The 24,922-nt window shown below is 39.2% G+C and overlaps 1 protein-coding gene across 1 annotated transcript in view; it reads right to left on the minus strand.

Moving 5' to 3' along the window:
* Positions 1-221: 221 nt before the first annotated feature.
* The window catches only part of eif2s2 (eukaryotic translation initiation factor 2, subunit 2 beta), a 61,671-nt gene continuing 36,970 nt past the window's right edge, over positions 222-24,922 (minus strand). The window contains exons 6-9 of the mRNA XM_069884409.1: positions 21,878-22,026; positions 11,538-11,594; positions 6,553-6,638; positions 222-2,808 (exon numbers count right to left, since the gene is read on the minus strand). Of these exons, the coding sequence (XP_069740510.1) occupies positions 2,633-2,808; positions 6,553-6,638; positions 11,538-11,594; positions 21,878-22,026 (468 nt within the window). The 3' untranslated portion in view covers positions 222-2,632. The remainder of the gene's footprint in view (positions 2,809-6,552; positions 6,639-11,537; positions 11,595-21,877; positions 22,027-24,922) is intronic.

Genomic DNA, 24,922 nt, shown 5'->3' on the forward strand with positions numbered 1-24,922 from the left:
TTATGTTCTGAGACCATAATAAATAACTTGAGGCAAATTAATTCTTTCATGGGTCTCTTGAAGCTACCATTTACAATGGTTGGAGATGTTCCATTCCAAGTTCTACCCACAGATAAACTGTGAAGGTATCAGGGTTAAGGCTAGCTAAATTTCATCGTCCAATTCGTGTTCCCCAGCACGTCAAGGTTTTGCAATTCGAAAGAATGCACGGCACACCAGTCTGTGTGAGAAGTCCATCCATTTATTTTCAAATGTCTTGCACCATTCTCCAAGGAAGCTCCTCTTAACTTGCATTACATAACCTTTGGGAATAAGGCAACAGTTTGTTCACAATTGCACTTGCAGTCTGTTGACCTGACAAAGAAAAATAGTTGCACAGCACCTACAAAGTACTTCTGGAAGGAAAAAGTAATAACTCTTTCTGCTTACATTACAGTAAATGGAGACAATTCTCTGATATCAACTCTCTCAAGACCTTGGCATTCTCAGTTCCAAAGAGGCGTTTGCTGAATAGGGAAGGTGCCTCATACATCATCAAAACATTGCTTAGCCAATTCCAGGCTCAGAGTCCATGCCAATGGCATGCAATAGGGAAATACAGACAACAGGTAATAGTTTGTGCACATCCTTTAGTTTCACATTACTCAGCATTATCTTAATTGCCCCAAACTTTTATTGAGGAAGATGCCCCACTCAACCAAATGGTTCCATAACCTGTATTATTTTCTTTCTTCATCCTTCAACATCCAGAAAATAAACATTTCTTTCCACAAGTCATTCCAAAGAACTTGGCATTTCATTTTCAGCTGCTTGATTGAAATACTGGCTTAATTGGGAAGGGGACAGGTAACAAATTTGAAAATTATGTTGTTTGTGGTCAATGCAATTCACATTTGAAGGAGCATTATTGGATCCTCCATTCCCCTCAATCAGCTTTATCACTTGGATTTTTTTTTAAAGTTTATTCTGACAGCAATTACAGAGTATTAAGCAAATTCACAATTTTCATTCAGCAGACAGGAAAACTACCGAATTCACCCAGCTTTGCCCCAGATAAACCTGCTCCGGCAAAAAGATTAAGAGCTTGCTTGGTGGGCAAGTCTGTGGTTTCTGAACTTGCAAGATATTTAACATTGCCCACATTTCTTTTCATACTTGGCATTTCCAAGGGATCCTTCACAAACCCCAATATCACTTCCAGCTGCAAAGTACAGCCAAGCTCCATCCAACAATCAAATAAGAACACTGGGGGGTGGGGGTGAAGATGCAGTGACCAAGAACAAATTTCTCACAATGAAGACAGATCAAGTTTCACGAAGATCGATTTTGTTCAAATGATTTTTTTAGACCATCCCACCAATCTTACCATATATCCCTTCCAACTTTATTTTAAAAAAAGGCTTCAAACACAAATCCAGAGGATTCATTAAAAAGGGTGATGGAAGATGTGTTCTGAAACAGGGAGCCATTCAGCCTCATTGAAAAGGAAGATGCAAGCAGATTAACACAGCAAGAGCTTTTTCAGAGTTGTACTGGTTCCCAAGACCCACTCACCTATCCTCAGTGAAGTGTGAAATAGCAGTGTTGAAAATACTTTGCAGGTCCTCCAGTGACTTTGAGTAGAATTATTAGCTGTTTCAGACTCCAATGACTTTTTGTCCTGACTGACGCAATCTCATCTGGGTTTTTCTCTCCACGCAAGCTACCTGACCCCACTTTTTCCAGCATTGTTTTATTTTAAATGTTCCAGATGTGTAGTTTTTATTTTTCACTGAAACACATTGAGTGTTGAAGATCATACAGGCACAGTTTATCATGAGTTTGCTGTTAATGAAACAGCAAAATTGTCAGGATATTTAGAAGTACAGTGCCAGAAGCAGAGGAGCTTGACTGTTAACAACTTTTATTTTTTTTACTTGTGCACACTCTCACATAGTCCTGAGGTTGCAATCAGCTCACATACCTTGTATTTTTTTTTAAAAACCCTTCCCCAACTAATCATTAGCTAAATATGGATAAACCTTCAGAAACGCTGCAAAATCAGCAATAATTTGGTTCCAAAACACATACCTCACCCTGGTATTCAAAAGGTATGATTTAGGAAGGGGCCATTATAAAAAAAAATGCAAGTTTTAAATAATTTGCAGGGAATTTGTTTAATAAATTTCCAACTCATTTAGCACAATTTGGGCAACACCTCCCATCGCCCCAGTCCTGTTTGAAAAGCACAGCAGCCAGACTGTGGGATGGCCAATACCAAGGAGAGGTAAATTCAAAAGGAAGAAATGTGTACTCTAAGAATCAACATTCAGTGGATCATTTCCAAACCTCAAGATATTATGCTGTACCTCCAGTAGCTTGGTGAACGTGTGTGGTGTAAAAGGCAACCACCTTTGCTGTTTATACTGGTGACTGGACAGGTTATCAACAGAGCAGTGTAACAGGAATGTCACAATGATCTCTGGGGCTTGGCAAGCCTTCATGGACTATTGCTCGTCATTTCTTGCTCGCCTCTGCAGAGCTGTCAGCAATTCTTAAATTTTTGATGCATTTAAAACCCACCCCTTGCTTGGTAAACAGTTCCATTACATCAATCCTCAGTTCCTGCTCTCTCCAGTGGTTAGGGTTTCGGCTAATGTGCTTTGGCACGGAGCTGAGCACGCTTTCCGGTGACAGCCTGGAAGCCGGTTTTGATGCTGGCCACAGAACAGCGTGAATGACAGGTCTCGCACTGCAAGAAATACAGACGGGTGTCCTTCTGCAGGATGGTGTCTGGTGACCGGCAGGTATGACAGGTAACGTACTCCTCTGTGAAATCAGGGAATGGAGAAATTAAAAAAAAAACACATCAGTTATGTCAAGAGGTTCCATAGAACACCCAATTCAATTTTAATCCTTTGTACAAGTTTTTAAAATACTTCTAATGTTCAGGTATGAAAGCACAAGAATTTATTAGGGGCAATTAAGGTCAACAACAAACCTGGGTTAGAAATAAACAGTATGTATAAACTCCATTATCTTGAATTCAACCAGAAACCCAAACAATCGGCAAAAAAAAACACCGGATGAAATAAATAAATAAATAAATTTTAAATAAGAAAGAATAAATAAAATTTTAAAATTGTAAATATTTTCCAAAGCAACACACAACCCCTTGGTGAAGACCCAGTCAGTAATGCACCAACCCTCCAGCATCTGTTTAAAATAAAAGTGTGTCTGAATAAAAGGGCGGTGCTCGCCACTGGGGTGACTCTTCCAAAGTGTCTCCCAATCCCTGCCTCATATGAATCTTTATTCGCATTAGGTGCATTAGTTAAAGCTTTATCTGCAAACTCGAGATAGGGGGTTAAGTATAAGGGCGGCATAGTTAGCGCAATGCTGCTGCACCGCCAGCATCCGGGATTAGAATTTAAATTTTCTGAAGTTACGCGAATGACCTGATTAAGGGAACTTTGCATAATTAAGTGCCACAATAATTTTTTTTTCAAATTACTTCACATTTTGCACTGTCTTTTGTATTTTAAAATGCGTATTCTTAATGTAGGTGTATTAGTTAGACATTGTAATGGTGTGTCTCAGCTAACAAGAAATTTTGCATCTTCATTCCCATAGGTGCCGGATAAGGGGGATTCTACTGCACTATATTAACAAATTTTGTATCAACGAAATCCAACTTCCAGCTCTGAGCCTGGCAATATCAGTTCAACAGGAGGAGCAATGAACAAAACTTAGACCAGTCATTGGGGGGGAATAAAAAAGGAATATGGAGAATAATTAAAACTATAAAAGTATAGTTCAATTCAAACAGTGGAAAAGATGGCAGTACTATCGGAGCTGCTGTAACAGCACTCCTGCCGCTAGTACAGACCCAGAAGAGAAGAGACCAAACATCATTGGCTCCATACAGGCTTTAAATTGAGCTGACGGCGTGTGTAAGTAAAATCCTGCAACTGTGAATGTCTTTGCCAAAGGTAGCAGCTCCTGTGCTTACCAATGGCCACAAGGGGTTGTAAACTCCTGGGAGTAGCAGTCCAGAGCAGGGAACCAGAAACAGGGAGAACACCCCTTGTTGAGAAGGAGAAGCAGAGATCTACAGGATGGTGACCATGGTAAAGGCTCAGCAGCTGGGAGTCCCACACAGGCCACGGATGAATTGAGGTCGGTGGGGAAGGGGGAGAGAAACACCTACGCAGGCTGTGGGCTACTAGTTCATGGGAACCAGGTGTCGGAGCTGGGATTTGAGAGGGCACGGAAGGCAAGAAGGGTTCCTGAAGGGCCTCAGGTGCTGACAGCTTCCATATCATATTGGAGTTTTTATCTGTAGCTCTAGTTGCTGATGGATCAAACAGACGTCTGAATACGTGGCTGCAGAGGCTGTGGGAGCACTAGAGTCAAATCCACAGACACTCAGTGTCTCTGAATGGACTCTACTTTGCTTCTTTCTCTTGTACTGTAAAGGGTGCTGGTGACACTAATGGCGACTCTTAGAGGTAGACAGAAGACAATTTTGTGTAATATTACATGTTCTGAACTAGGACATGACAATAATCTTGAATCATCTCGAAATTTTGAGCACTTTTAGAAGCAGTGTGTGCTGAAATAAGAGAATGGAAACTCCAGTCATAGCTACTGAATCAAACATATACAATATGATCTATAGCTTTGTTGGGTTCAGTAAACTCCCCACCAAAGGTCCTTGACCTGAAATGTCAAATCTACTTTTCTTTCTACGTGAGCTGCTGAGCATTTTCCGCTTATAATTTATTTGCGCTTGTCAGATGAACTAATCTACTCAAGTTCTTGGAGAAATTAACTAGTAGAATGGATAAGAGGGAAATCAGTGGATGTGGTGTATTTGGATTTTCCAAAGGCTTTCTATAAAGATCCTAAATGAGACATTCAATAAAGCTTCAGCACATGAAAGTGAGAGTAATATACTGGGAACTGGCTATCAGAAGGCAAGCAAAGAGTGGAAATAAACAAATCATTCCCAGGTCAGCAAACTATCACTGGTGGGGTACTTCAGGAATCAGTGCTTTAGCCACAGCTTTTTACCTCCATATCAACGTCACAGACTATTCTAAGTTTTCTAATAATATTACTCTATGTTACTGTATGGAGGTTGTAAAGCTGAACGAGTGGGAAAGAACAATGTGAAAAAACACAAAGCCATCCAGTTTTGTTCCCATCAAAGAAAAGCTGTGTATTTGTTATATGGTAAGAGATTGACTAGTGCTGATGGTCCATCCACCCTTCAAAACATACAGGGTTTGTAGGTTAATTGGTGATTTTGGTGGCATGGGGTTATGGGCTGGAAGGACCTGTTACTATGCTTTATGACAAAAGAAAGTTATGTTTGTACACAGGTCACTGAAGGTCAACATGCAGATGAACTAACCAATTAAGTTACAAGTTTGTAAGAGTAAAAAAGCCTTACTTCAATTGCATTGGGTCAGTCACATTACACTGAGTATTGTGTACAGATTTCATCTGTGTGTTTAAAAAAAGGCTGCCACTAGCTATGGAAAGATTGCAGTGAAAATTCACTAGATTGGTCCCAGAGATCGCATGCTTGTCATCTGAGGAATGAGTAGAATGTCTAGAGCAGGGTGGGCAACCTTCATTTAAAACTGACATTCCACCTTAAGAATTTCCTATACCATGTGGTCTGAGATTAGTAAGGGATTACTTAAAGTGATATGTGAGTGAAGAGAAAAAATTTGAAAACCACTACTTTAATCGTACCTAATTGACTTATGTGTAGTTTCATAACACCAAAGGAAATGGGCCAATGACAATTTTTCTCAAGCAAAATATTTCAGAAAGAATTACATCTAGAGCAGTGGTTCTCAACCTTCCCTTCCCATTCGCATATCACCTTAAGTAATCCCATATCAATTACAGAGCACTGACGGCACATGGAATACTCAAGGTGGAATGTGATTTTTAAATAAAAGGTTGCCCATCCCTGGTCTAGAATTTAGCAATTCAAGAGATCTCACTGAAATTCTTAAAGGGCTTTACATGAAGATCCAGGAAGAACATTTCCCCTGGCTGAAGAGTCCTGGACCAGTGGTATAGTATTAGATTAAGGGATAGGCAGTTTAGGACTGAGGATGAAGATAAATTTCTTCACTCAGAGTGTGCTGATGCTTATTCAAAATAAAATCAATAGATTTATTTTAAATTTAGAGACACAGTAGGGTAACAAGGGTCTTTTGACCCACGAGCCTGCACCTCCCAAATACACCTGTGTGACCAACTCCGGTTGATTTCAGGAATGCAAGAGCATCAGGGGATATAGGGAGATATCCCTACATTAGAATCTAGAGTGAAAAACAAACTGCTGGAGGAACTCAGCAGGTCAAACAGCATCTGTAGAGGCAGAATGATGGTCAAGATTGCTGGAAAATTGAGTTGAGGTACAAGAGAGCAATATTGTTAATGGATGGCAGCACAGGTTTGAAGAACCAGATTGCCAACCCTTTTCTTATGTTCTATATTAGCACACGGAAACAATGATTGCCACAGCTACTTGTAATCCATACTCACTGATGTATCTCCTTAACACATTTTCTATTTGTTTTTGCTGAAACCTTCCTTTGATTACGAGCTGGTTATTGCCATCAATGGATCCACTATTCAAAGAAAAGGAGTCCTGTGTTAAAATCAATAACATACCCACATTCAAATTCATCACAGTAAATGTCTCAAGAAATACGATGCCTGTAATATTGGCAAAAACAGCAGCTACTGCAGATCAACAGTGAGGTGAAAGAGCAGATGTCTTTTTCTGGTACTCCTGTTTGGCAGCACATGGAGCCAAACTATTTTATGGGACAACCGAATTAGCTGCTAGTTAAGAGGAATTGTCACAGATTGCCAGATAAGAGATGCCTCCCCTGGAATCAACAGGAGAGCCTAATAATTTGTCTCCAATCTGTATATAACAGGCACAGGTTGGAGACAAAAGAGACAGCAAATGCTGGAAAAACTCTGTGGGCAAAACTGAGAGGGGAGGAAATATCATCAGGCATTGGAGATGGGACCAAAAACTAATAGGTGATACAAGAAAACAAGTTTTTTTTTGGTGGGGGGAGGAGGGGAGGTGGAAGAATGAAGGACAGGTGGAACTAAGTGGGGTGAAGGGGTTGATTGCTAAATGGAACCAGGTTTGAGAGCGAGGGCAAGAATGGGTAAGGTGAACAAAGGGGAGCAGAAAACAGGTGAGTATGTGTGGCAGGAGAGCACAAGGGGTACAAGTAAACTGAAATCAGAAACTTCACTGCTCACACCACTAGGTTGTATGCTACTCAAGAAGAATACAAGATATTGTTCTTCCAATTTGCATGTGGCCTCTGTATAGCAGTGGAGAAGGCGAAGAATAGACAAGTTGGTGTGGGAATGCGAAGAAGAGCTCAAGATGGCTACTGTGGACAGTGCAGAGGTGCTCTACAAAACAGTTGCCTTGTCTACACTTGGTTTAACCAATGCAGTGGAGGATGTATCATGAGCACTGAATGCATTAGGGCTAGGTGGGGAGAGATGCAGATGGAACAGATAAGAAGCATCATCAATGTTTCAGGCCTGAGCCCCTCTTTCCGTCTATGAATAAAAAGCAGGCAAGGCATCTGAATTAATGGCTGGGGAAAAGAGAAGAATGGGAGGATGAGGAGTGCAGACCAACAGACAGAAGATGTTAACTGGATAGAGGGGAGGAAAGGTGAGAGTTGATTGGGGGAGGCAGGATTGTTTCTGTCTCTGTTAAAGGAAATGGAGGAAAAGGAAGAGAGAGACAGAGCTGGAGGAAACACAGGAAAAGATGGTAGGGGTGAGGAACTGCAGAGCAGTAGCTAAAGGAAACCAGAGAAGTTGATATGGAAAAGGATTAGGGCCAGGTAACTAACACCTCAAGCCCTCTCATTCAACTTGCACCATCATTATTTGGATCATTCACTCTTTGTCAGTCTCCATCCTATCAAAGACATTTCACCAGCAAGCTCCTATGTCTTTACAACTTTAAAATATGCGCATTGTTTTAAACTTTACCCAATTCTAATGAAAGGTCACTGACCAGACAGGTCAACTTTGTTCCTCTCCAGACTCCAAATCTCAAGCTATTTACAAGATGCACTAGTGCTACAGAAATTGTGCAGCAAAAGGAACCTGCATTTAGCATCCTTGCATAAGAATCCAAGCAATTACACATCAGGTTATAAGGTGTAAACTGGATATCAAATTCCTTGCTGTTCATACCCACTTCCTTAATATGTGTGCTTTCTATGGTGTTATAAGTGTTTAAAAGGTGGTGATTAATTGAATTAATATTAAAAAAACCTCAGAATTCAAGATCCTATTCCATCCCTTGCTTTGCAACTAAATGCCTGTTACATTTTAAAAACTTAGCTAAAAGCCAGGTGAAGGAAGCAGAACCCCTCTCCCTAAGCATTCCTGCCCTATTCAAGCAAGCTGAGAAATATCAGTGCTTAAAGAGAAACAAGATTCACAATGAAAATGAAAGATAATTTATTTTAATTGAAGTAAATACAGTGGCATCTAAAGCAAAACCCTTGTGCCTAGTCATCTCTGAATGATTCCTTCATTTGTATCAGCCTTGGAACTAGCGAAACACCTCATGTTCCTCTTCTAGTTACAGCTGTATCCACTTCCACTATCCTTGCAGAAGCTCATTAGAATCTACTGTACAAAACAAACACTGCTCATTGCCTTTCTACTTTTTCGCCAATGGCCTGTATTTTAAATAATTCTACACAAACCAAATTATGACATCAAAGGGATAATATTAATTGTGCCAATATTATTTGGCCAACAGAAACCATGATTAACGTTTGATGAATGAAAGTTACTTTAAAGATAATAGGACAATTCATGACAAAGGATGTGCCCATGATTCCATCCATAAATTATCTGCAAATTCATCAGAAGGATACACTGCCCCTGGCACGATACCAGTTTCTGATTAATTTTTTTTTAAATGAATCAATCACACTATTTATCTAAATACACAAAAGTGCTGGAGAATCATAGCAGGTCCCACATGGGAAAAGATATATTGAGATATGGGCAGCACAGTTAGCATAACGCTGTCACAGCACCAGCGATCGGGACCAACATTCGAATCCCACGCTGTCTGTAAGGAGTTTGTATGTTCTCCCCATGTCTGCATGAGTTTTCCCTGGGGGCTCTGGTTTCCTCCCAACGTTCAAAACGCACCAGGCCAGAGAGACATGTATACATTTTTTAAAAATAGGAATGAAGGCTCCTGCTTTCAGTATTTTGTAAACCAGCTTCCATCTGCATGCATTTTAGAGAATTACAAAATTCAGCAATTTCTCATAGGTAATGGTCAATAAATACCTGGACAATTTATTAACGCATCAAATTAATTTCTTTCATATGCTCCAAACCAGGATAGACATTCCAACTCAGTTTTCTGGTCATGCTGATGAAATTTAAAACCAGCTTTTTGGCAAGATTTGCAAGCCTTTTTGATTTGTTTATGGTGCCGTCGCACTGAAATGCAAATGGTTTCTATCAAGGGGTTGGAATGGGCAATAAGCAGATGTTTATTAGTAGTCTGTAAGCTTGAGACAGTATGAGCTCAGCTTCTTTAGTGGTGCCGAAGACGAAGTTAGAACACAATGGCCAGTCCAAAGGCTAGATCATATGGTATCCAGGGCACGTTAACTAAATGGGTACAAAATTAGCTTGGTTGAAGGAGTAAGGTTCAAGTCACATCAAGTTTATTGTCATCTGATTGTACAAGTACAACCTGATGAAACAGCATTTTCCGGTCCTCAGTGCAAAACATGCAGACTTACAGTCAGACAAACAATATGCACGCAGGAAAAGTATTTCATCCATACAAATAAATAAATAAACAAATAAATATTGTTTCATGAATATGAGAGTCTCAGATGGTCAGTGTGAGCAGTTCCTTTGGTCATTCAGCATTCTCACTACTGAGACCTCTTTCTGTGTAAGGGGACTGAAGTGGAGGGCTGTTTATCAGATTTCAGGCTTGTGACCAGTGGTGTACCACAGGGATCAGTGCTGGATCCCCTGTTCTTTGTTATATTTATGAATGATTTGGAAAAGACTAAAGGCGGTATAGTTAGTAAATTTAGAGTTGACGCCAAAATAGGTGCAGTAGTGGATTGTGAAGAAGGTTGTGCAAGGTTACAGGATTTTTACCAACTGGGAAAGTGGGCCATGAAATGGCAAATGGAATCTAACTCCGATGGAAGTGACGTGATCCGCAAACGAGAGCTAGTGCAAGATAGACATGGGGCATTGTGGAGTGATGGAGAACAGCAAGTACACAGGGATTTAGATAAATTCTCAAATTGGAAATGTCCAGGGCTTCAGGAACTGGACATGGGACAAAGATAAGATTTCTTTCTAAAAGCCTAACCAAGCACTCAGGGTAGAATAGAGTTAAACAAAGGGGACACAGCGCTCCCCTGCAGGTTCCAACCCAGTCCGACTGCCATTGACTGCGTACAGGCTTTGTATGGCCCATTAAAAGAGCCAATGGTGGTTTATTATAAAATCCAGCAGCCTCAGGGTCTGAGCCAAACATGGCAGTGCCCATGTAAGGCAGAGGCCACATGTAGTTGCAAACTCCAGGGAAGCAGAGGATTGACACAGGCCACCAGAAAATGGGGCGACCACGCACCTATTTTAGGAGAAACAAAAGAGACGACCCACACGATGGTGACCATGACAGTGGACCCGTGAAGAACACTGAAACTTAAATCTGTGCAGGTGGGAAGCTGTTGCTGACACTTGGGCAGAGGAACTCATGCAAACTTCAGGATGCTGGAGACTGGCTGAAGGGATACCAGGTATTTGAGCAGGGATGCAAGAGCTGCTGGAGGCTTCCTGATCATGTCAGACATTTGCATCTGGAGCTCAGGTTGCTGACAGTTTGAAATGAAGGCTGTGGAGGCTGCAAAAGGCAAATCCAATAACTTGTGGTGGGGGGGGGGCTCTCGTTTGCTTCTCTTTCTTTGATTGTAAGAGGCACTGGGCAATTTCAGCTGATAACAAATCTTTGTCTGCTTTATGGTAGACTAAAGGAAATTTTGTGGAATATCACATTTTCTGTTTTTTTTTAAAAACAATTTAAAAAATCTTGATCTTGAAATAAAAGTGTACAAACACAGTGACTGCACTTTAACAGACAAAAGCACTGGAGAAACCCAGCAGGTCACACATAGGAAACAAAGATATATAGCCAACATTTTGTGCTTGAGCCCTTCATCAAGGTATGAGCATAAAGGAGGCTCAAAGTGAAGAATATCATTGGGATCTGTGATTAGCTTCATTCATTCCTTCAGGCTAAGATTTCTCATCAGTCACATTCTTACTAAAAAAAGTGCACAAGCAAACAACAGATGAAAAGGGTTAGAGCTTAGATATGGATCCCTATTTATCAAGTTTCAGTTAGTGAGAGGCTTCATTATTTTTCCTACGATTAATTCATTACAGATTTTTCTAAGCTTGCATCTTACCTTGTACCTAACTCAGCCAATAAAAATGCCAAAAGATGTTTAGGTTGACGATGTAACCTGGAACCAAAAGAGAAAAGAGTGCTGTTAGTTGTAAATTTTATTCATAGACTAAAACAAGTTAATGAAAGAAACCAAAATATGAAAATTTCCAAGACAAATGTTTTATTAAAAGGATATCAGGTTTCGCTGATCTATATAGTAAACCAGGATCATAATCTATAGCGATTTTCGTTGGACAATTCACAAACATTTCTGATGTGATGAAGTGACAAAATATTAACTCCAATAAAATACACTCCAATAAATTTTAAAATCAGGAATACACAGCAAAGCATTTAAGACATGGAAAAGGATGCTGTATCCAACATCAGAATCATTCAATTGCTCTTTTCTGAAAAGTGAATGGATTTCCCAGGTAAGCAGGTAACTGGGATTGATCAGGACAATTCACTAAATGGTGACAATATATTCTAAACATTCAAAATGGATGCTTTGTGGCACTCACTAGAAAATCAATACAAATATTGCAAGAAACTATTGAGGGGAAGGCTTCACTGAAATTAAAAAAGTGTTAACATAACGTTTTCAGTGTCATGTTTAAACAAGAGCAGCCGATGATATCTTAAGAGTCAGATAGCTTTTTTTTCAAGACTCCAAATTAAATGACCTCTGTAGTTAAATGCATTAATAATTGCTTTTATTTTGCATTAATAATAGCTCCTAAAAGGCTTAAGCTTTGGTCCCACATCCAATGATAACAGGTGAATAATTATTTTCTATCATAGTATCATGACAGGGGTTAAACAGGAAAGTTTGCAGATGCTGGGATTGTAGTACAGTACACAAAGGTATTGGAAAAATTTGGCAGGCCACACATGGGAAGTAAAGGATAACCAATGTTTCGAGCCTGAACTTTTCATCAAGGTACCAGCAAACAGGAGGAAAATGCCTGAATAAAAAGATGGGGGCGGAGGAGATAGAAAGGGGCAGGGGAAGAAGCACAGGCTAACAGTTAAGACATCTTAGGTGGATATAGGTTGGAGAATATAAATTTTAAAAAAAGCTAAGATGATGGAGAAGGGGTAGCTCTCTGATTGGAAGGAAGAGGGTGGGGAGCCGGAGGAAAGGAGACAGAGGGATAGGGAGGGGTTTATGATTGGAAGGAAGAGGGTGGGGAGCCGGAGGAAAGGAGACAGAGGGATAGGGAGGGGTTTATGGAAACTGGAGAAGTCTGGATGCAGTTTGGATGGAGAGTGAGAAGACGGAACATTAGGTGTTGTTTCAATGAGTTGTGGGTAGCCTTGGTTTGGCAGTACATGAGGTAATGGGCAGACATGTCCATGTGGGAATGGTGTGTGGAATTAAAATGTTTGGCCTCTGCAAGGTCCAGTATTTTAGCAGACAGCACGAAGTGCTCAACAAAACGAGCACCCAGTCTTTATGATGTAAAGGAAACCACAATGGGAGCATAAAATATATATATGACCCCTGCAGATTCACATCACCGCTTCATTTAGGACTTTTTGGGGCCCTGAATGGTGGTGAAGGAGGTGGTATGGGTACAAGCACAGCATTTTTAAAATGTAAATACCGAGGGAGTGTTTGGTGAGAAGGGATGAATGAACAAGGGAGTCTCAAAGGGAATGGTCCCTGCAGAAATTGGGGAGGGGAAGACATGTCCGGTGGTGGAATCACATTGAAGGTGACAAAAATGCAGAACGATATGTTGGATGCAGAGGCTGTTGAGATGGTAGGAGAACCCTGTCTTTGATGCATCACAAGGCAGAGGGGGCCAAGGCAGTTGCGTAGAAAATAGAAGTGAGGGTAAAGGCTGAGTTGATGACAGTTGAGGAGAAGCATCAACTCTGGAAACTCTTCCCCTTTCTCGATCTCTGTCTCCATCTTGGAAGACAAACTCTTTAAAGACATTTTCTATAAAACTACCAACTCCCAGTTACCTCAACTATACCTCTCCACACCATCTCCTTTAGGAATTTTATTCCTTTCTCCGCACCGTTGCATCTGCTCCCAGGATGAGATCTTCCAGAACATCAGATATGTCCTCCTTCCCCTCTACCCCCACTAATATTCACCTATAACCTCTTACCTATTAGCCTGTGCTTCACCCCCTGCCCTTTCTTCCCTCCTTTTCCCCCTTCCCTCACCTCAATATTCAGAAGCCTGCTCTTTTTTTTTAACTTATATCTTGACAAAGGGTCTAGGTCCGAAACATTGGTTACCCTTTTCTTCTAGATGCTATGTTACCTGCTGTGCTTCTCTAGCACTCTTGTGTATTGCAGCACAGAAACAGGTCCTTCAGCCCATCCAACCTGCGCCAAACTATTATTCTGCCTTGTCCCATTAATATCCATCCCTTTTATTTTACTTGATCAAAAGCAAATCCTGACAACAAGACAGGTCTTTGACCAAGTATTGTAAAAAGCAGGGGTGGGCAACCTACGGGCCATAGGCTGGATCCGGCCCACAGGCCAATTCAAAAGTACCACGTGCACCCAGCCTGCCGATAAAAGTAGTGCAATAAAGTCAAATTCACATCGCATTAATTCAATTTTGTGTTGGCATCTGAGTCACATCGGCATTACGTTGCATTGGCATCCATGTCGCATCAGAGTCCAAATCATGCCAAATTCATGGGACATCAAGTCACTGTTTGGCAGTACATGCTGTACATGTGTAAGCAACTGTTCTCAAAAATGAAGTTCACCAAGAACCACTTGAGAACAATTATGATTAATGCCCATTTAATGATATCTTGCTATTGGCAGCATCAACTATGTCACGGAATATCAAAATGCTTTCAAACAACAAAATCAAGTTTCCCAATGCTACAATGTAGACCAGCAGCAATAGAAATTCACCAAGACAATTGTATTTTCAAAACAATAATTTTTATTAACATAACACTTTTTCAAACTCTAAACTTAACTCATTCGCACGTGTGTGTGTGTGTGTGTGTGTGTGTGTGTCTGTGTGTGTGTCTGTGGTGTCCAGGTCCTAAAACCATTACAGTTTAGGCACGATTGTAACAATTATCTGTTTTTTAAAGTTTAGTCACTTTTGTTTTGAAACAGATTCTTTAAATTGTTGCTCAAAAAATTAACTATGCAGAAGGTGTGAGGTATCAGACTTCTCAAACTTCATGAGATTCTTCTAGAGCTGTTTTCAGAGAATTGTTTCTTCATTCGAATGATTTCCCTCTCTTGCATGGAGGTTTCAGAACTTGTGTTTTCTTCCACAATGATTTCACAAACACTGGCAAGGGTTACGTGAAGTGGCCATTTAAAAAGGGCAGGTTGATACCGTCCTCTTTTCAAAGAGATAGTTTTTTTAAAATTTTTCATACTGTGAACCATATCAACTAAAATATATATATATATAAACGTTTCTCATTAAATATACACAGTGGCATTTTCTCCCTTTTTTTTGCCTCCCTACCCACCCCCTCCAAAACCAATAAATATTCAACATATACAATAAAATAAAACCATTAAAAAATGTCATCAAAAAATGAAAAATAAACAAGAAAAATGTGTCATCTACTTTTACACACTGGAACAAGTCGTTTTGTCTTCTAATCATTTTAGGGGGTGGAGGTCCGAGGCAAGCCCTCTCTGTTATGTTCCATGTATGGTTCGCAAATTTGTTCAAATAATGTGACTTTATTTTTTAAATTATGTAATTTTTTTTCCCAATGGAATATATTTATTCATTTCCATGTACCATTGCTGTATTCTCAGGCTCTCTTCCATTTTCCAAGTTGACATTATACATTTTTTTTGCTAATGCTAAGGCTATCATAATAAATCTTTTTTTGTGCTTTATCCAATTTGAGGCCTAATTTCTTACTTCTTATATTACTTAGAAGAAAGATCTCAGGATTTTTTGTGATTTTATTTAATATCTGATTTAGATCTTCCCAAAACATTTTCACTTACTCACATGCCCAAATTGCATGTACTGTTGTTCCCATTTTATTCTTACAGTGAAAACATGTATCTGATAATGTTGGATCCCATTTTTTTAAACTTTTGGGGCATGATATATAACCTGTGTAACCAATTATACTGTATCATGTGTAACCTTGTGTTTATTATATTCTTCATAGATCCAGAACAAAACTTTTCCCATGTTTCATTTTTTATCTTTATGTTTAAATCCTTTTCCCACTTTTGTTTAGGTTTATAGCTTATTTCATCATTTTCCTTATCTTGCAGCTTAATGTACATGTTCGTTATAAATCTTTTAATTATCATTGTGTCTGTAATCACATATTCAAAGCTGCTTCCTTCTGTTAATCTCAGTCTGTTTTCCAATTTATCCTTTAAATAAGCTTTCAGTTGATGATATGCAAACATTGTACCATGAGTTATTCCATACTTGTACTTCAACTGTTCAAATGTTAATAAACTATTTCCCAAAAAACAATTTTCTATTCTTTTAATTCTTTTTCTCTCCCATTCTCTAAAGGAAAGGTTATCTATTGTGAAAGTGATTAGTGGATTTTGCGTCAAGAGTAATTTTGGTATTTGGTAATTCATTTTTTTCCTTTCTTAGTGAATCTTCCATATATTGAGTAAATGATGCAGTACTGGTGAGCTTTTATATTGTACCAGCTTTTCATCCCACTTATAAAGTATATGTTCCGGTACCTTCTCCCATATTTTATCTAGTTCTACCTTAGTCCAGTCTGGTTTTTCCCTTGTCTGGTAAAAATCTTAATTGTGCTGCTCTATAATTCTTAATTGTGCTGCTGTATAATTTTTAAAGTTTGGTAACTGCAAACCACTTTGGTTGTACCTCTCTATTAATTTATCTAACGCTATCCTCGGTTTCCCCCCTTTCCACAAGAATTTCCTTATTATTCTCTTTAGTTCATTAAAGAATTTCCCTGTTAAGGGAATTGGTAACAATTGAAATAAGTATTGAATCCTTGGGAAGACATTCATTTTAATGCAATTTACCCTCCCTATAAACATTAGCGGTAATTCTTTACAATGTTCTAAGTCTTCCTGCAATTTCTTTATTAGTGGCTGAAAATTTAATTTGTACAGGTGGCTTAAGTTATTATCTAACCTCATACCTAAGCATCGGATTGCTTGTGTTTCTTTTTTAAATTCTGTATAATCCACATTACTCATTGGCATCACTTCACTTTTATTTGCATTGATCTTGTACCCCGATATTTTTCCTTCAATTTCTTATGTAATTCTTTTATTGATATTTCTGGTTCTGTTAAGTACGTCATCTGTATGTTATACTCCTTCTCCTTTATTTTTATCCCTTTTATTTTATTTTCTGTTCTTATCAGTTCTGCCAGTGGTTCTATTGCTAAAGCGAACAGTGAGGGGAATAATGGACATCCCTGCCTAGTTGACCTACTTAATTTAAATTGGTTCGATACATATCCATTTACTGTTACCTTCGCCAATGGTCCATTATATAATGCTTTAATCCAATTAATATATTTTTCTGGTAGATTGAACCTCTGTAATACTTTGAATAAATAATTCCATTCTACTCTGTCAAAAGCTTTTTCTGCGTCTAAAGCAATAGCCACTGTTGGCTTCTTATTTCCTTGAACTGCATGAATTAGATTAATAAATTTACAGACATTACCCGCTGTTCGCCTTTTCTTAATAAATCCAGTTTGATCTTGTTTTACTATGGCCAATCTGTTTGCTAATAATTTTGCTATTATCTTATAATCTGAATTAAGAAGAGATATTGGTCTATATGATGCTGGTGTTAATGGATCCTTCCCCGTCTTTGGTATTACTGTATTATTGCTGTCTTACATGAATCTGGCAAGTTTTGTGTTTCTTCTATCTGGTCATTACTTTCAGGAGAGGAGGAATTAATAACCAAATGTTTTATAGAATTCTATTGGGAATCCATTCTCTCCAGCTTTTTTAATATATTCTGTACTTCCTCTATTTCAAATGATTTTATCAGTTTGTTTTGTTCCTCTTCTTGCAATTTCAGAAGTTCAATTTTAGCTAAAAACTCTTCTATTTTATCATCTTTCCCCTCATTCTCAGTTTGGTATAATTGTTCATAAAATTCCTTAAAGTTTTCATTAATCTCTACTGGGTTATATGTAATTTGTTTGTCCTTTTTCCTTGATGCCAATACAGTTCTTTTAGCTTGTTCTTTTTTAAGTTGCCAGGCTAATATTTTATGTTTTTTCTCCTAGTTCGTAATACTTTTGCTTTATTTTCATTATGTTCTTCTCCACCTTATACGTTTGTAATGTTTTGCATTTTATTTTTTTTGTCTGCCAATTCTCTCCTTTTTGTTATATCATCCCTTTTTACTAGTTCCTTTTCTGTACTTACAATCTCCCTTTCCAACTGCTCTATTTCTCGATTGTAGTCTTTTTTCACCTTAGTTACATAACTTATTATCTGCCATCTAATGAAGGCTTTCATTGCATCCCATAATATAAATTTGTCTTTCACTGATTCCGTATTTATTTCAATATATGTTTTAATTTGGCATTCAATAAACTCTCTAAATTCCTGCCTTTTAAGTCTTTTCTTTGGCTTGGCTTCGCGGATGAAGATTTATGGAGGGGTAATGTCCACGTCAGCTGCAGGCTCGTTTGTGGCTGACAAGTCCGATGCAGGACAGGCAGACACGGTTGCAGCGGTTGCCTCCGCTCCATCCTCCAATGTTATACTGACTCATATATTCCTTAAATTTCTTATGTAATTCTTTTATTGATATTTCTGGTTCTGTTAAGTATATTCCTTAAAAAAAACAAAACCCTCCCTATCCCATAACTATCTGTTTTTCTTCTATCCATGTGCCTAAGAGTCTTTTAAATGCCCCCAATATTTCAGCCTCCACCACCATTCCTGGCAAGGCATTCCAGGCACTCACAACTCTGCGTAAGAAACTTACCCCTGATAACTCACCTAAATTTTCCTCCCTTCATTTTGTACAGATGTCCATTGGTGCTTGCTATTTCCGCCCTGGGGAAAAGATGCTGGCTGTCCACCCTATCTATGGGTCTTAGAATCTTGTAGGCAGGATTAAGGACAGCTTGCCTGCCCTCCAGATCCACAAGTCCGAGGTCCTTTTATTGTTTAATTCCCAGATGTTAGCTCCAGCTACTTTCTTGAAGTCTGAGGCAGAAATTCATTGCAGATTCCAGCTGTGTTAGCTACAGCTCCAGCTGCATGGCAGCAGTTTGAGAAATACTTTGCTGAATTACTACCATATAAATTTATGCAAGTTTACACTTTCCATATAAGCAGCTTAAGAGTATTTCTGTACAAAGCTGTCCTCAATCATCTTTTATTAGCATCAAAATCAAAGCAGTGCCAACTGAAAAAGTCAGGAACCCTTGCAGCCTCAGGTGAAAGGCAAGGGTACATGGAGACAACTTTGCATTACAGTAGGGAGGAAGGCACAAAGATAGCCGCGGCTATTTGGTTGGAGCCATTGACCTACTTGGTGACTTTAACATTCAAATTTCATATCCTCGTCCTCTGCTGATATGGTCTATCAGGGCAGGATGTATTAAAGCAACGATAGCATTTTGTACCACCAGTTTCAGATTGGGAAAGATGTTGGCATTTTCTTTACTGTTACACCTTTCAAATTTTGACAGCTTCCCACAAAGCACCACTGATCATACATTTCAGCTATAATCTTTCTCTCTTTAAGAAGAGGCCTCCACAAACCTTCTGAAAAGCCCTGTAGTCCAGCCATTCTCAACCATTATTTAACTATGCCCACCCCCCCCCCCCCACACGAGGACACTGCTCAAAGCTTATGGACCCCCCTCCCCTGTGAAGCAGTCAAGTTTTCGTATCTCTCTCCTACCAACTACATACAAAATGTTACGCGAGGTGAAAAAGGCTTTTCTTTAAATGTACTCTAGCGCCCAGGGGAGGGGGGGGGGGTGCCATAGAGCCCCATTGAGAATGGCTACTGAAGAATGTTGTAGAACAGAGAGACAACTACATTGTTCCTCAAATTAAACAAGCTGGTAAGGCTGCATTGAGCGCACGTGCCTTCATTGGTCAGGGCACTGAGTAGTGGATTTGGAATGACATTACAGCTGCACCAGATATTCCTGTGGTGCCTAGCTCTAGGAATGATTGCATGAAGCAGGAATGGGTACAGATACCTTATCAAGGTATGTAAAGTAATGGTGGCATTGATAAAGTGAAAGAAGGGTTGCAGCTTCACCCCCACCCCCACCCCGCAGAGTAAGGAAGTTTAAAAGAAGAGGATGTAGGTTAAAGGTGGAATGGGAAGGTTTAAAAGGTGACTAGAGGGACATTTTCTCCCCATACAGAGGTATTTAGAGTGAGCTGCCAGAAAAAGTGGTACAGTTGGGTAGAACTACAATGTTTAAAAGACATTTAGACAGGTATGATGATAAGAAAGGTTTAGAGGGTATGGGCAAAACAGACAAATGGGACTAGCTAGCTCTCATAGGCAACACCCAAAATGTGGGAAGAACTCAGCGGTCAGGCAACATCCATGGAATCCAATGAAGAGTCAATGTTGTAGGCCAAAACCCTTCACCAGGAACAGCAAGATTCCTGATGATATCCAAAAAAAAGTGGAGGGGTTTAGAAGAGGACCACAGGCTGGCAGGTGACAAGTGAATACAAGTGGGAGGGGGAAGAATTAGGAATAAAAAGTTGGAAGCTAGATGACAGGAAGAAGAGGCTGAGGAAGATGCACTCTGATAGGTGTGGGTGACAAGCAACAGGTAGCGAGGGGAAGAGGAAGAGAAGAGGAGGAATGGGGCAAGAGAAATGAGGACAGCAAAGAAGGGGGAGTTGTGAAAAAAAGAGAGAATACCAGAAATTGAAGAAAATGACATTGATATCATCTAGTTGGAGACTGTGAATACAGAATGCATGGTGCTGTTCATCCTCTTTGCATGTTTCCTCAACCTGGCAGTATGTCCATATGGGAACGGGAAATAAAATAAAAGTAGCTGGCCACTGGGAGATCCTTGCTGCGGTGGCAGATAGAATGAAGCGATTCTCCAATTGGCGTTTGACCTCCCTGATCAGGTTTGGCATAGATGAGTTTGTCTGAATTTTCCATTTTCAGGACGTACGAATTTACAATTTGGCAGTGATGCTCAAACCGTAAATGCCTATACTCCTTACACCAGAAGTCCCAAATACAGTTTAATGATCATAGTGAACGAATTCTGATGTCAAATTCAGACGTCGACTTGCAAAAATCACAAATAGGAAATTTCATAACAGTGAGAGCAATCAAAGTTCAGGAATGGGATAGAGAGAAGGAATGGGATAGAGAGAAGGAATGATGAGATAGAGAGAAGGAATGATGGGATAGAGAGAAGGAACGATGGGATAGAGAGAAGGAACGATGGGGTAAAGAGAAGGAACGATGGGGTAGAGAGAAGGAACGATGGGATAGAGAGAAGGATGATGGGATAGAGAGAAGGAACGATGGGATAGAGAGAAGGAATGATGAATAAAAGAAAACTTATATGCAGCATCAAAATAGACAGCACAAATATTTATAAACATTCACACGCGAGGAGAGAGATGTAAGACAGAATGTGACACTTTACACTGAGTTCAGGATCCTATCTCTCCCCACCTAACTCATTAACAGAAACTTCTATCTCCTTCTCTTGCACATTTCCTTGAAAGCACCCATGTGATCATCCAAACCATTTCGCTTTGGCTCCATAATTTCATCACTTTCAAACTAAAGCAGCTTCTTTTAAATTCTTTTACGATTCTAGGTAACAAATTTATACTAGAAAAGGACAAGGTGGAAGTGAAAATCCTTTTCAATTAATAGACCTTTGTCTATTTTCATTGCAGATAATACCATTAAAATACTAGCAGCCTGATGGTGTGAAAACATAATTGAAGGGCAAAGACTTGGAATTAATTGAAGATAATTGTCATGGAAAAGACAACAGGACCAGCTTACCTCATTCCTTTGGTGGAGGAGTTGTGGCTGAATCAAATTTTTAATAATTTTTTAATTTATTTTTAAAAATTTAGACATACAGCATGGTACCAGGCCTTTTCAGCCCATAAGAGCGTGCCGCCTTATTACACTAAATTGACCTACAATTCCCATGCGTTTTGAAGGGTGGAGAAAACTAGAGCAAGCCCATGCAAACACCGGAAAGACAGTGCCAGGTCGCTGGCGCTATAAACTATGCTAACCGTGCCATCCTTCCCAAAACTTCAGTTCTTCGCAACACATTCACCATTTCCTTCAAATTAAAATTAACATACTGATTAAAACCAATCTTTCAAATGAAAATCTATGGCAAGTAGGTAGTGCCAAGAACTTACAGTTTGCAGATATCTGTGAAATTCACAAATGACGTCTTCTTGGTTCCCACTCTGACCACCTGAGGTGGTTTCATAACAAATTTTCTCTTTTCTCCAGCCACCATATCAGGATTTTTTTCTCGCATTATATTAAATACACGATTCAGCAGCTAAAAAGGAAAAGGCATATTTCATATGAACACTTGTGCTCTGCACAGAATTTGAAAATGCAAGATGTACATGCAACTGGACAGAAATAAAACTTGAGATTCACAAAATGTGCACTGGAGTAGAACAATTAAGATCTCTGGAATTTCCTTTCTCTCAGTTTAATTTTGCAGCAGTGAAACCATAACTTTAATGGATCCAACAGTAATGGTACCACATAGGCTGTAGGCAAGAACAAATCAGATAGAATGCCATTTTAGGCACCGTTTAATTAACCAAACCACCTTCTACCCAACTGATTTTCACCAAAACAAAAGCATGTCCATAGAAAAAAACTAATCCACATGATCTTTCTGTTAGGTTTGTTTCAATCTCTGGTGTAATGGAATATTTGGAGATGGTTTTTTGGGAGATAAATTGATAAAATTAGAGTAGGTCACATGCATACACACACTAAAACAGATCTTATTTGAAATACTGAAGAACTTCATATTCCGTGACTTTACCTATGGAGAATGCTAGGCACCTTTCAGAAGTAGGTGCTAATTAAAATGATGTCATGAAATGAATAAGCTATTGTCTTGGAAGAGTCAGGTTGTCTGTGTTGGACCTTTTTGCAAGTCTTTTGACCTCTCTGCACAGTACTCACTCAGAGGTCATTGAGAGGTTTGTTTACCTAAAACAACAGATGGACTAGAAGACTGACTCCTATTGTTCTCTGGAGAAGGAGGGGATTTTCCAAGTGAGAGAGAAGGACATGTGGCTGGCAGTTGGAATCTCAGAAAGAGGGAGAGACTGAACAGGGTCAGCCAGGAGAAGCTTCGTGGAACTGAAACAGAAGCTCCAGAGTGGCGGATGGCTGGAAGTGCTATCTGTCTGATGTTTCTCTTGGAACAAGGGAAACAAAAATGAACTCTGTGGTAGCTTGAAAGAAAGTGGTTATCATCTGGAGAACCCTGAGGGGGCAAGTTTCATCAGCAAGACATTGAGGTGGCTAATGGTGGTACCTCAGTTGTGGAAATCCTGGAACAACACATCTCTGTCTGTAAACCTACAAGAACCTTCCTGAGAGGTAAATGTTTACCTTTCAAGCACCAAGGCCTGGTGAACTTTATACATTTTAAATTCTGTGCACAGTATAAGAATTGCCTGCAACCAGAGAACTTGGAAGAATGAGAAGTGAGATTGAATTGTCAACCAAAGAACTTAAATTTACAGACATTATATACACATGTGCTTAGAATTAGAAGGAGGTTAAGTTGGGTTAGTTAAGTTAATAGTGATAAGTTAAAGTTTGATTCTGTTTTCATGTATAAAGATAATTAAAAACACTTATTTTAAGTGACCATTTGTTGTGGTGAATATCTATTGCTGCTGGGTTTTTGGGTCCTTTGGACTCGTAACACTGGAAATTTCAAGGCAACCCTAGAGAGGTGACAAGTCTAGGTGAGGGTACAAGGGAGGGGAATAGTTGGACCACAAAGCACAGATAATTCTGAATAATTTATATTCACCACTCAGTGATTTATGATCAAAATAGAAAAATTCCAGTAGTCACATATATTCCAGCTCCTCAGACTAATTATAGAAAAAAAGTTCCTTCAATGGCAAGAAATTAGAGTACCAAACCATATTATAATAGAAATTCCCTTTACATTAGACTAATGAATTCCTGAAAATGACAATGTGTACACAAATGTGTTGTTTCATGTAGAAATACATTTTGCAACACATTAGGGTAAACCAAGAGAAAATCTACTAAAATACAAACAAAACTGTCCACATGAAGGTTACATTTCAATCAATTCAATCATTTCACCAAACAGTGTAAACTACTTCAAATATTGTGCACTCCTGCTGTGAGGACACAGATACATGACAAATTCTTCAATAAAACAGTCAATGTGGCTTGAGTTACATTATTTATGATACAGGGCAGAATGATGAAATTGAGTGCACATGGTAAACATTTCTGCTGAAATAACATCCAGATTTTCTTTTGACTAAACTTTTAGGCCACGTTATATGATATACTGCCAGCTATGTCAAACCTGGCCAACTAAAGGCGAAAAGCAAGATTTTAAAAACAACAAACATTGGTTATGCATCTTTATCTTTGTTATATAAAAGTTTAACCTGCTGAGTTTCTCCAGTATTGTGCTTTTGCTGAAAGCAAATTGATTGAAAATGTTTTCAGAGATTAATACTTTTAAGCAACTATAAGTTTTAAAATGAAATAGCAAGTACAGGTACGTACAACAGGTGAAAACCAAGGGAGCAAGTATTCAGGAGTGCACTGGCAAGTGGAGAATCATTGAATTTGCAGGTGTTAATAACAAAATTCTAACTTCTTCTGCAGCAATGACTGGAGAAATTTTTTCATTTAAGGGGAAAATAGCAAAAGATTGACCAAAACTTCACCTCAGAATCAAACTATCCTGAATGAGAGAGATAGAATGAATATGGATATCATCTGAGTGGATATTAGAAAGCCATTTGATAAGGTCTCCCATGTGAGTCATGTTCAGAAAGTCATGAGGCATGAGATCCATGGAACATTGCTTGTGTGGATTAAAAATTGGTTTGCATGTAGAAAGAAGAGTAGTATAGTAGTGGACAGAAAGTATTCTGCCTGGAGGTTAGTGACTAGTGGAGTTCTGCAGGGATCTGTTCTGGGACCCTTGCTCTTTGCAATTTTTATAAATAACCATAAGAAGAAGTGGAAGGATGGGTCAATAAGTTTGCAGAGGATTCGAAGGTTGGAGGAGTTGTGGATAGTGTGCTTGTCATAGCTTACAAAAAGATACAGACAGAAAAGTAGCAAATAGAGTTCAATCTGGATAAGTACAAGGTGATGCAATTTGGAAGGCTGAGTACAGGTACTTAACAGTGTGGAGG

The sequence above is a fragment of the Narcine bancroftii genome, chromosome 6, assembly GCF_036971445.1.
Source record: "Narcine bancroftii isolate sNarBan1 chromosome 6, sNarBan1.hap1, whole genome shotgun sequence".
In the NCBI taxonomy this organism is placed as follows: domain Eukaryota; kingdom Metazoa; phylum Chordata; class Chondrichthyes; order Torpediniformes; family Narcinidae; genus Narcine; species Narcine bancroftii.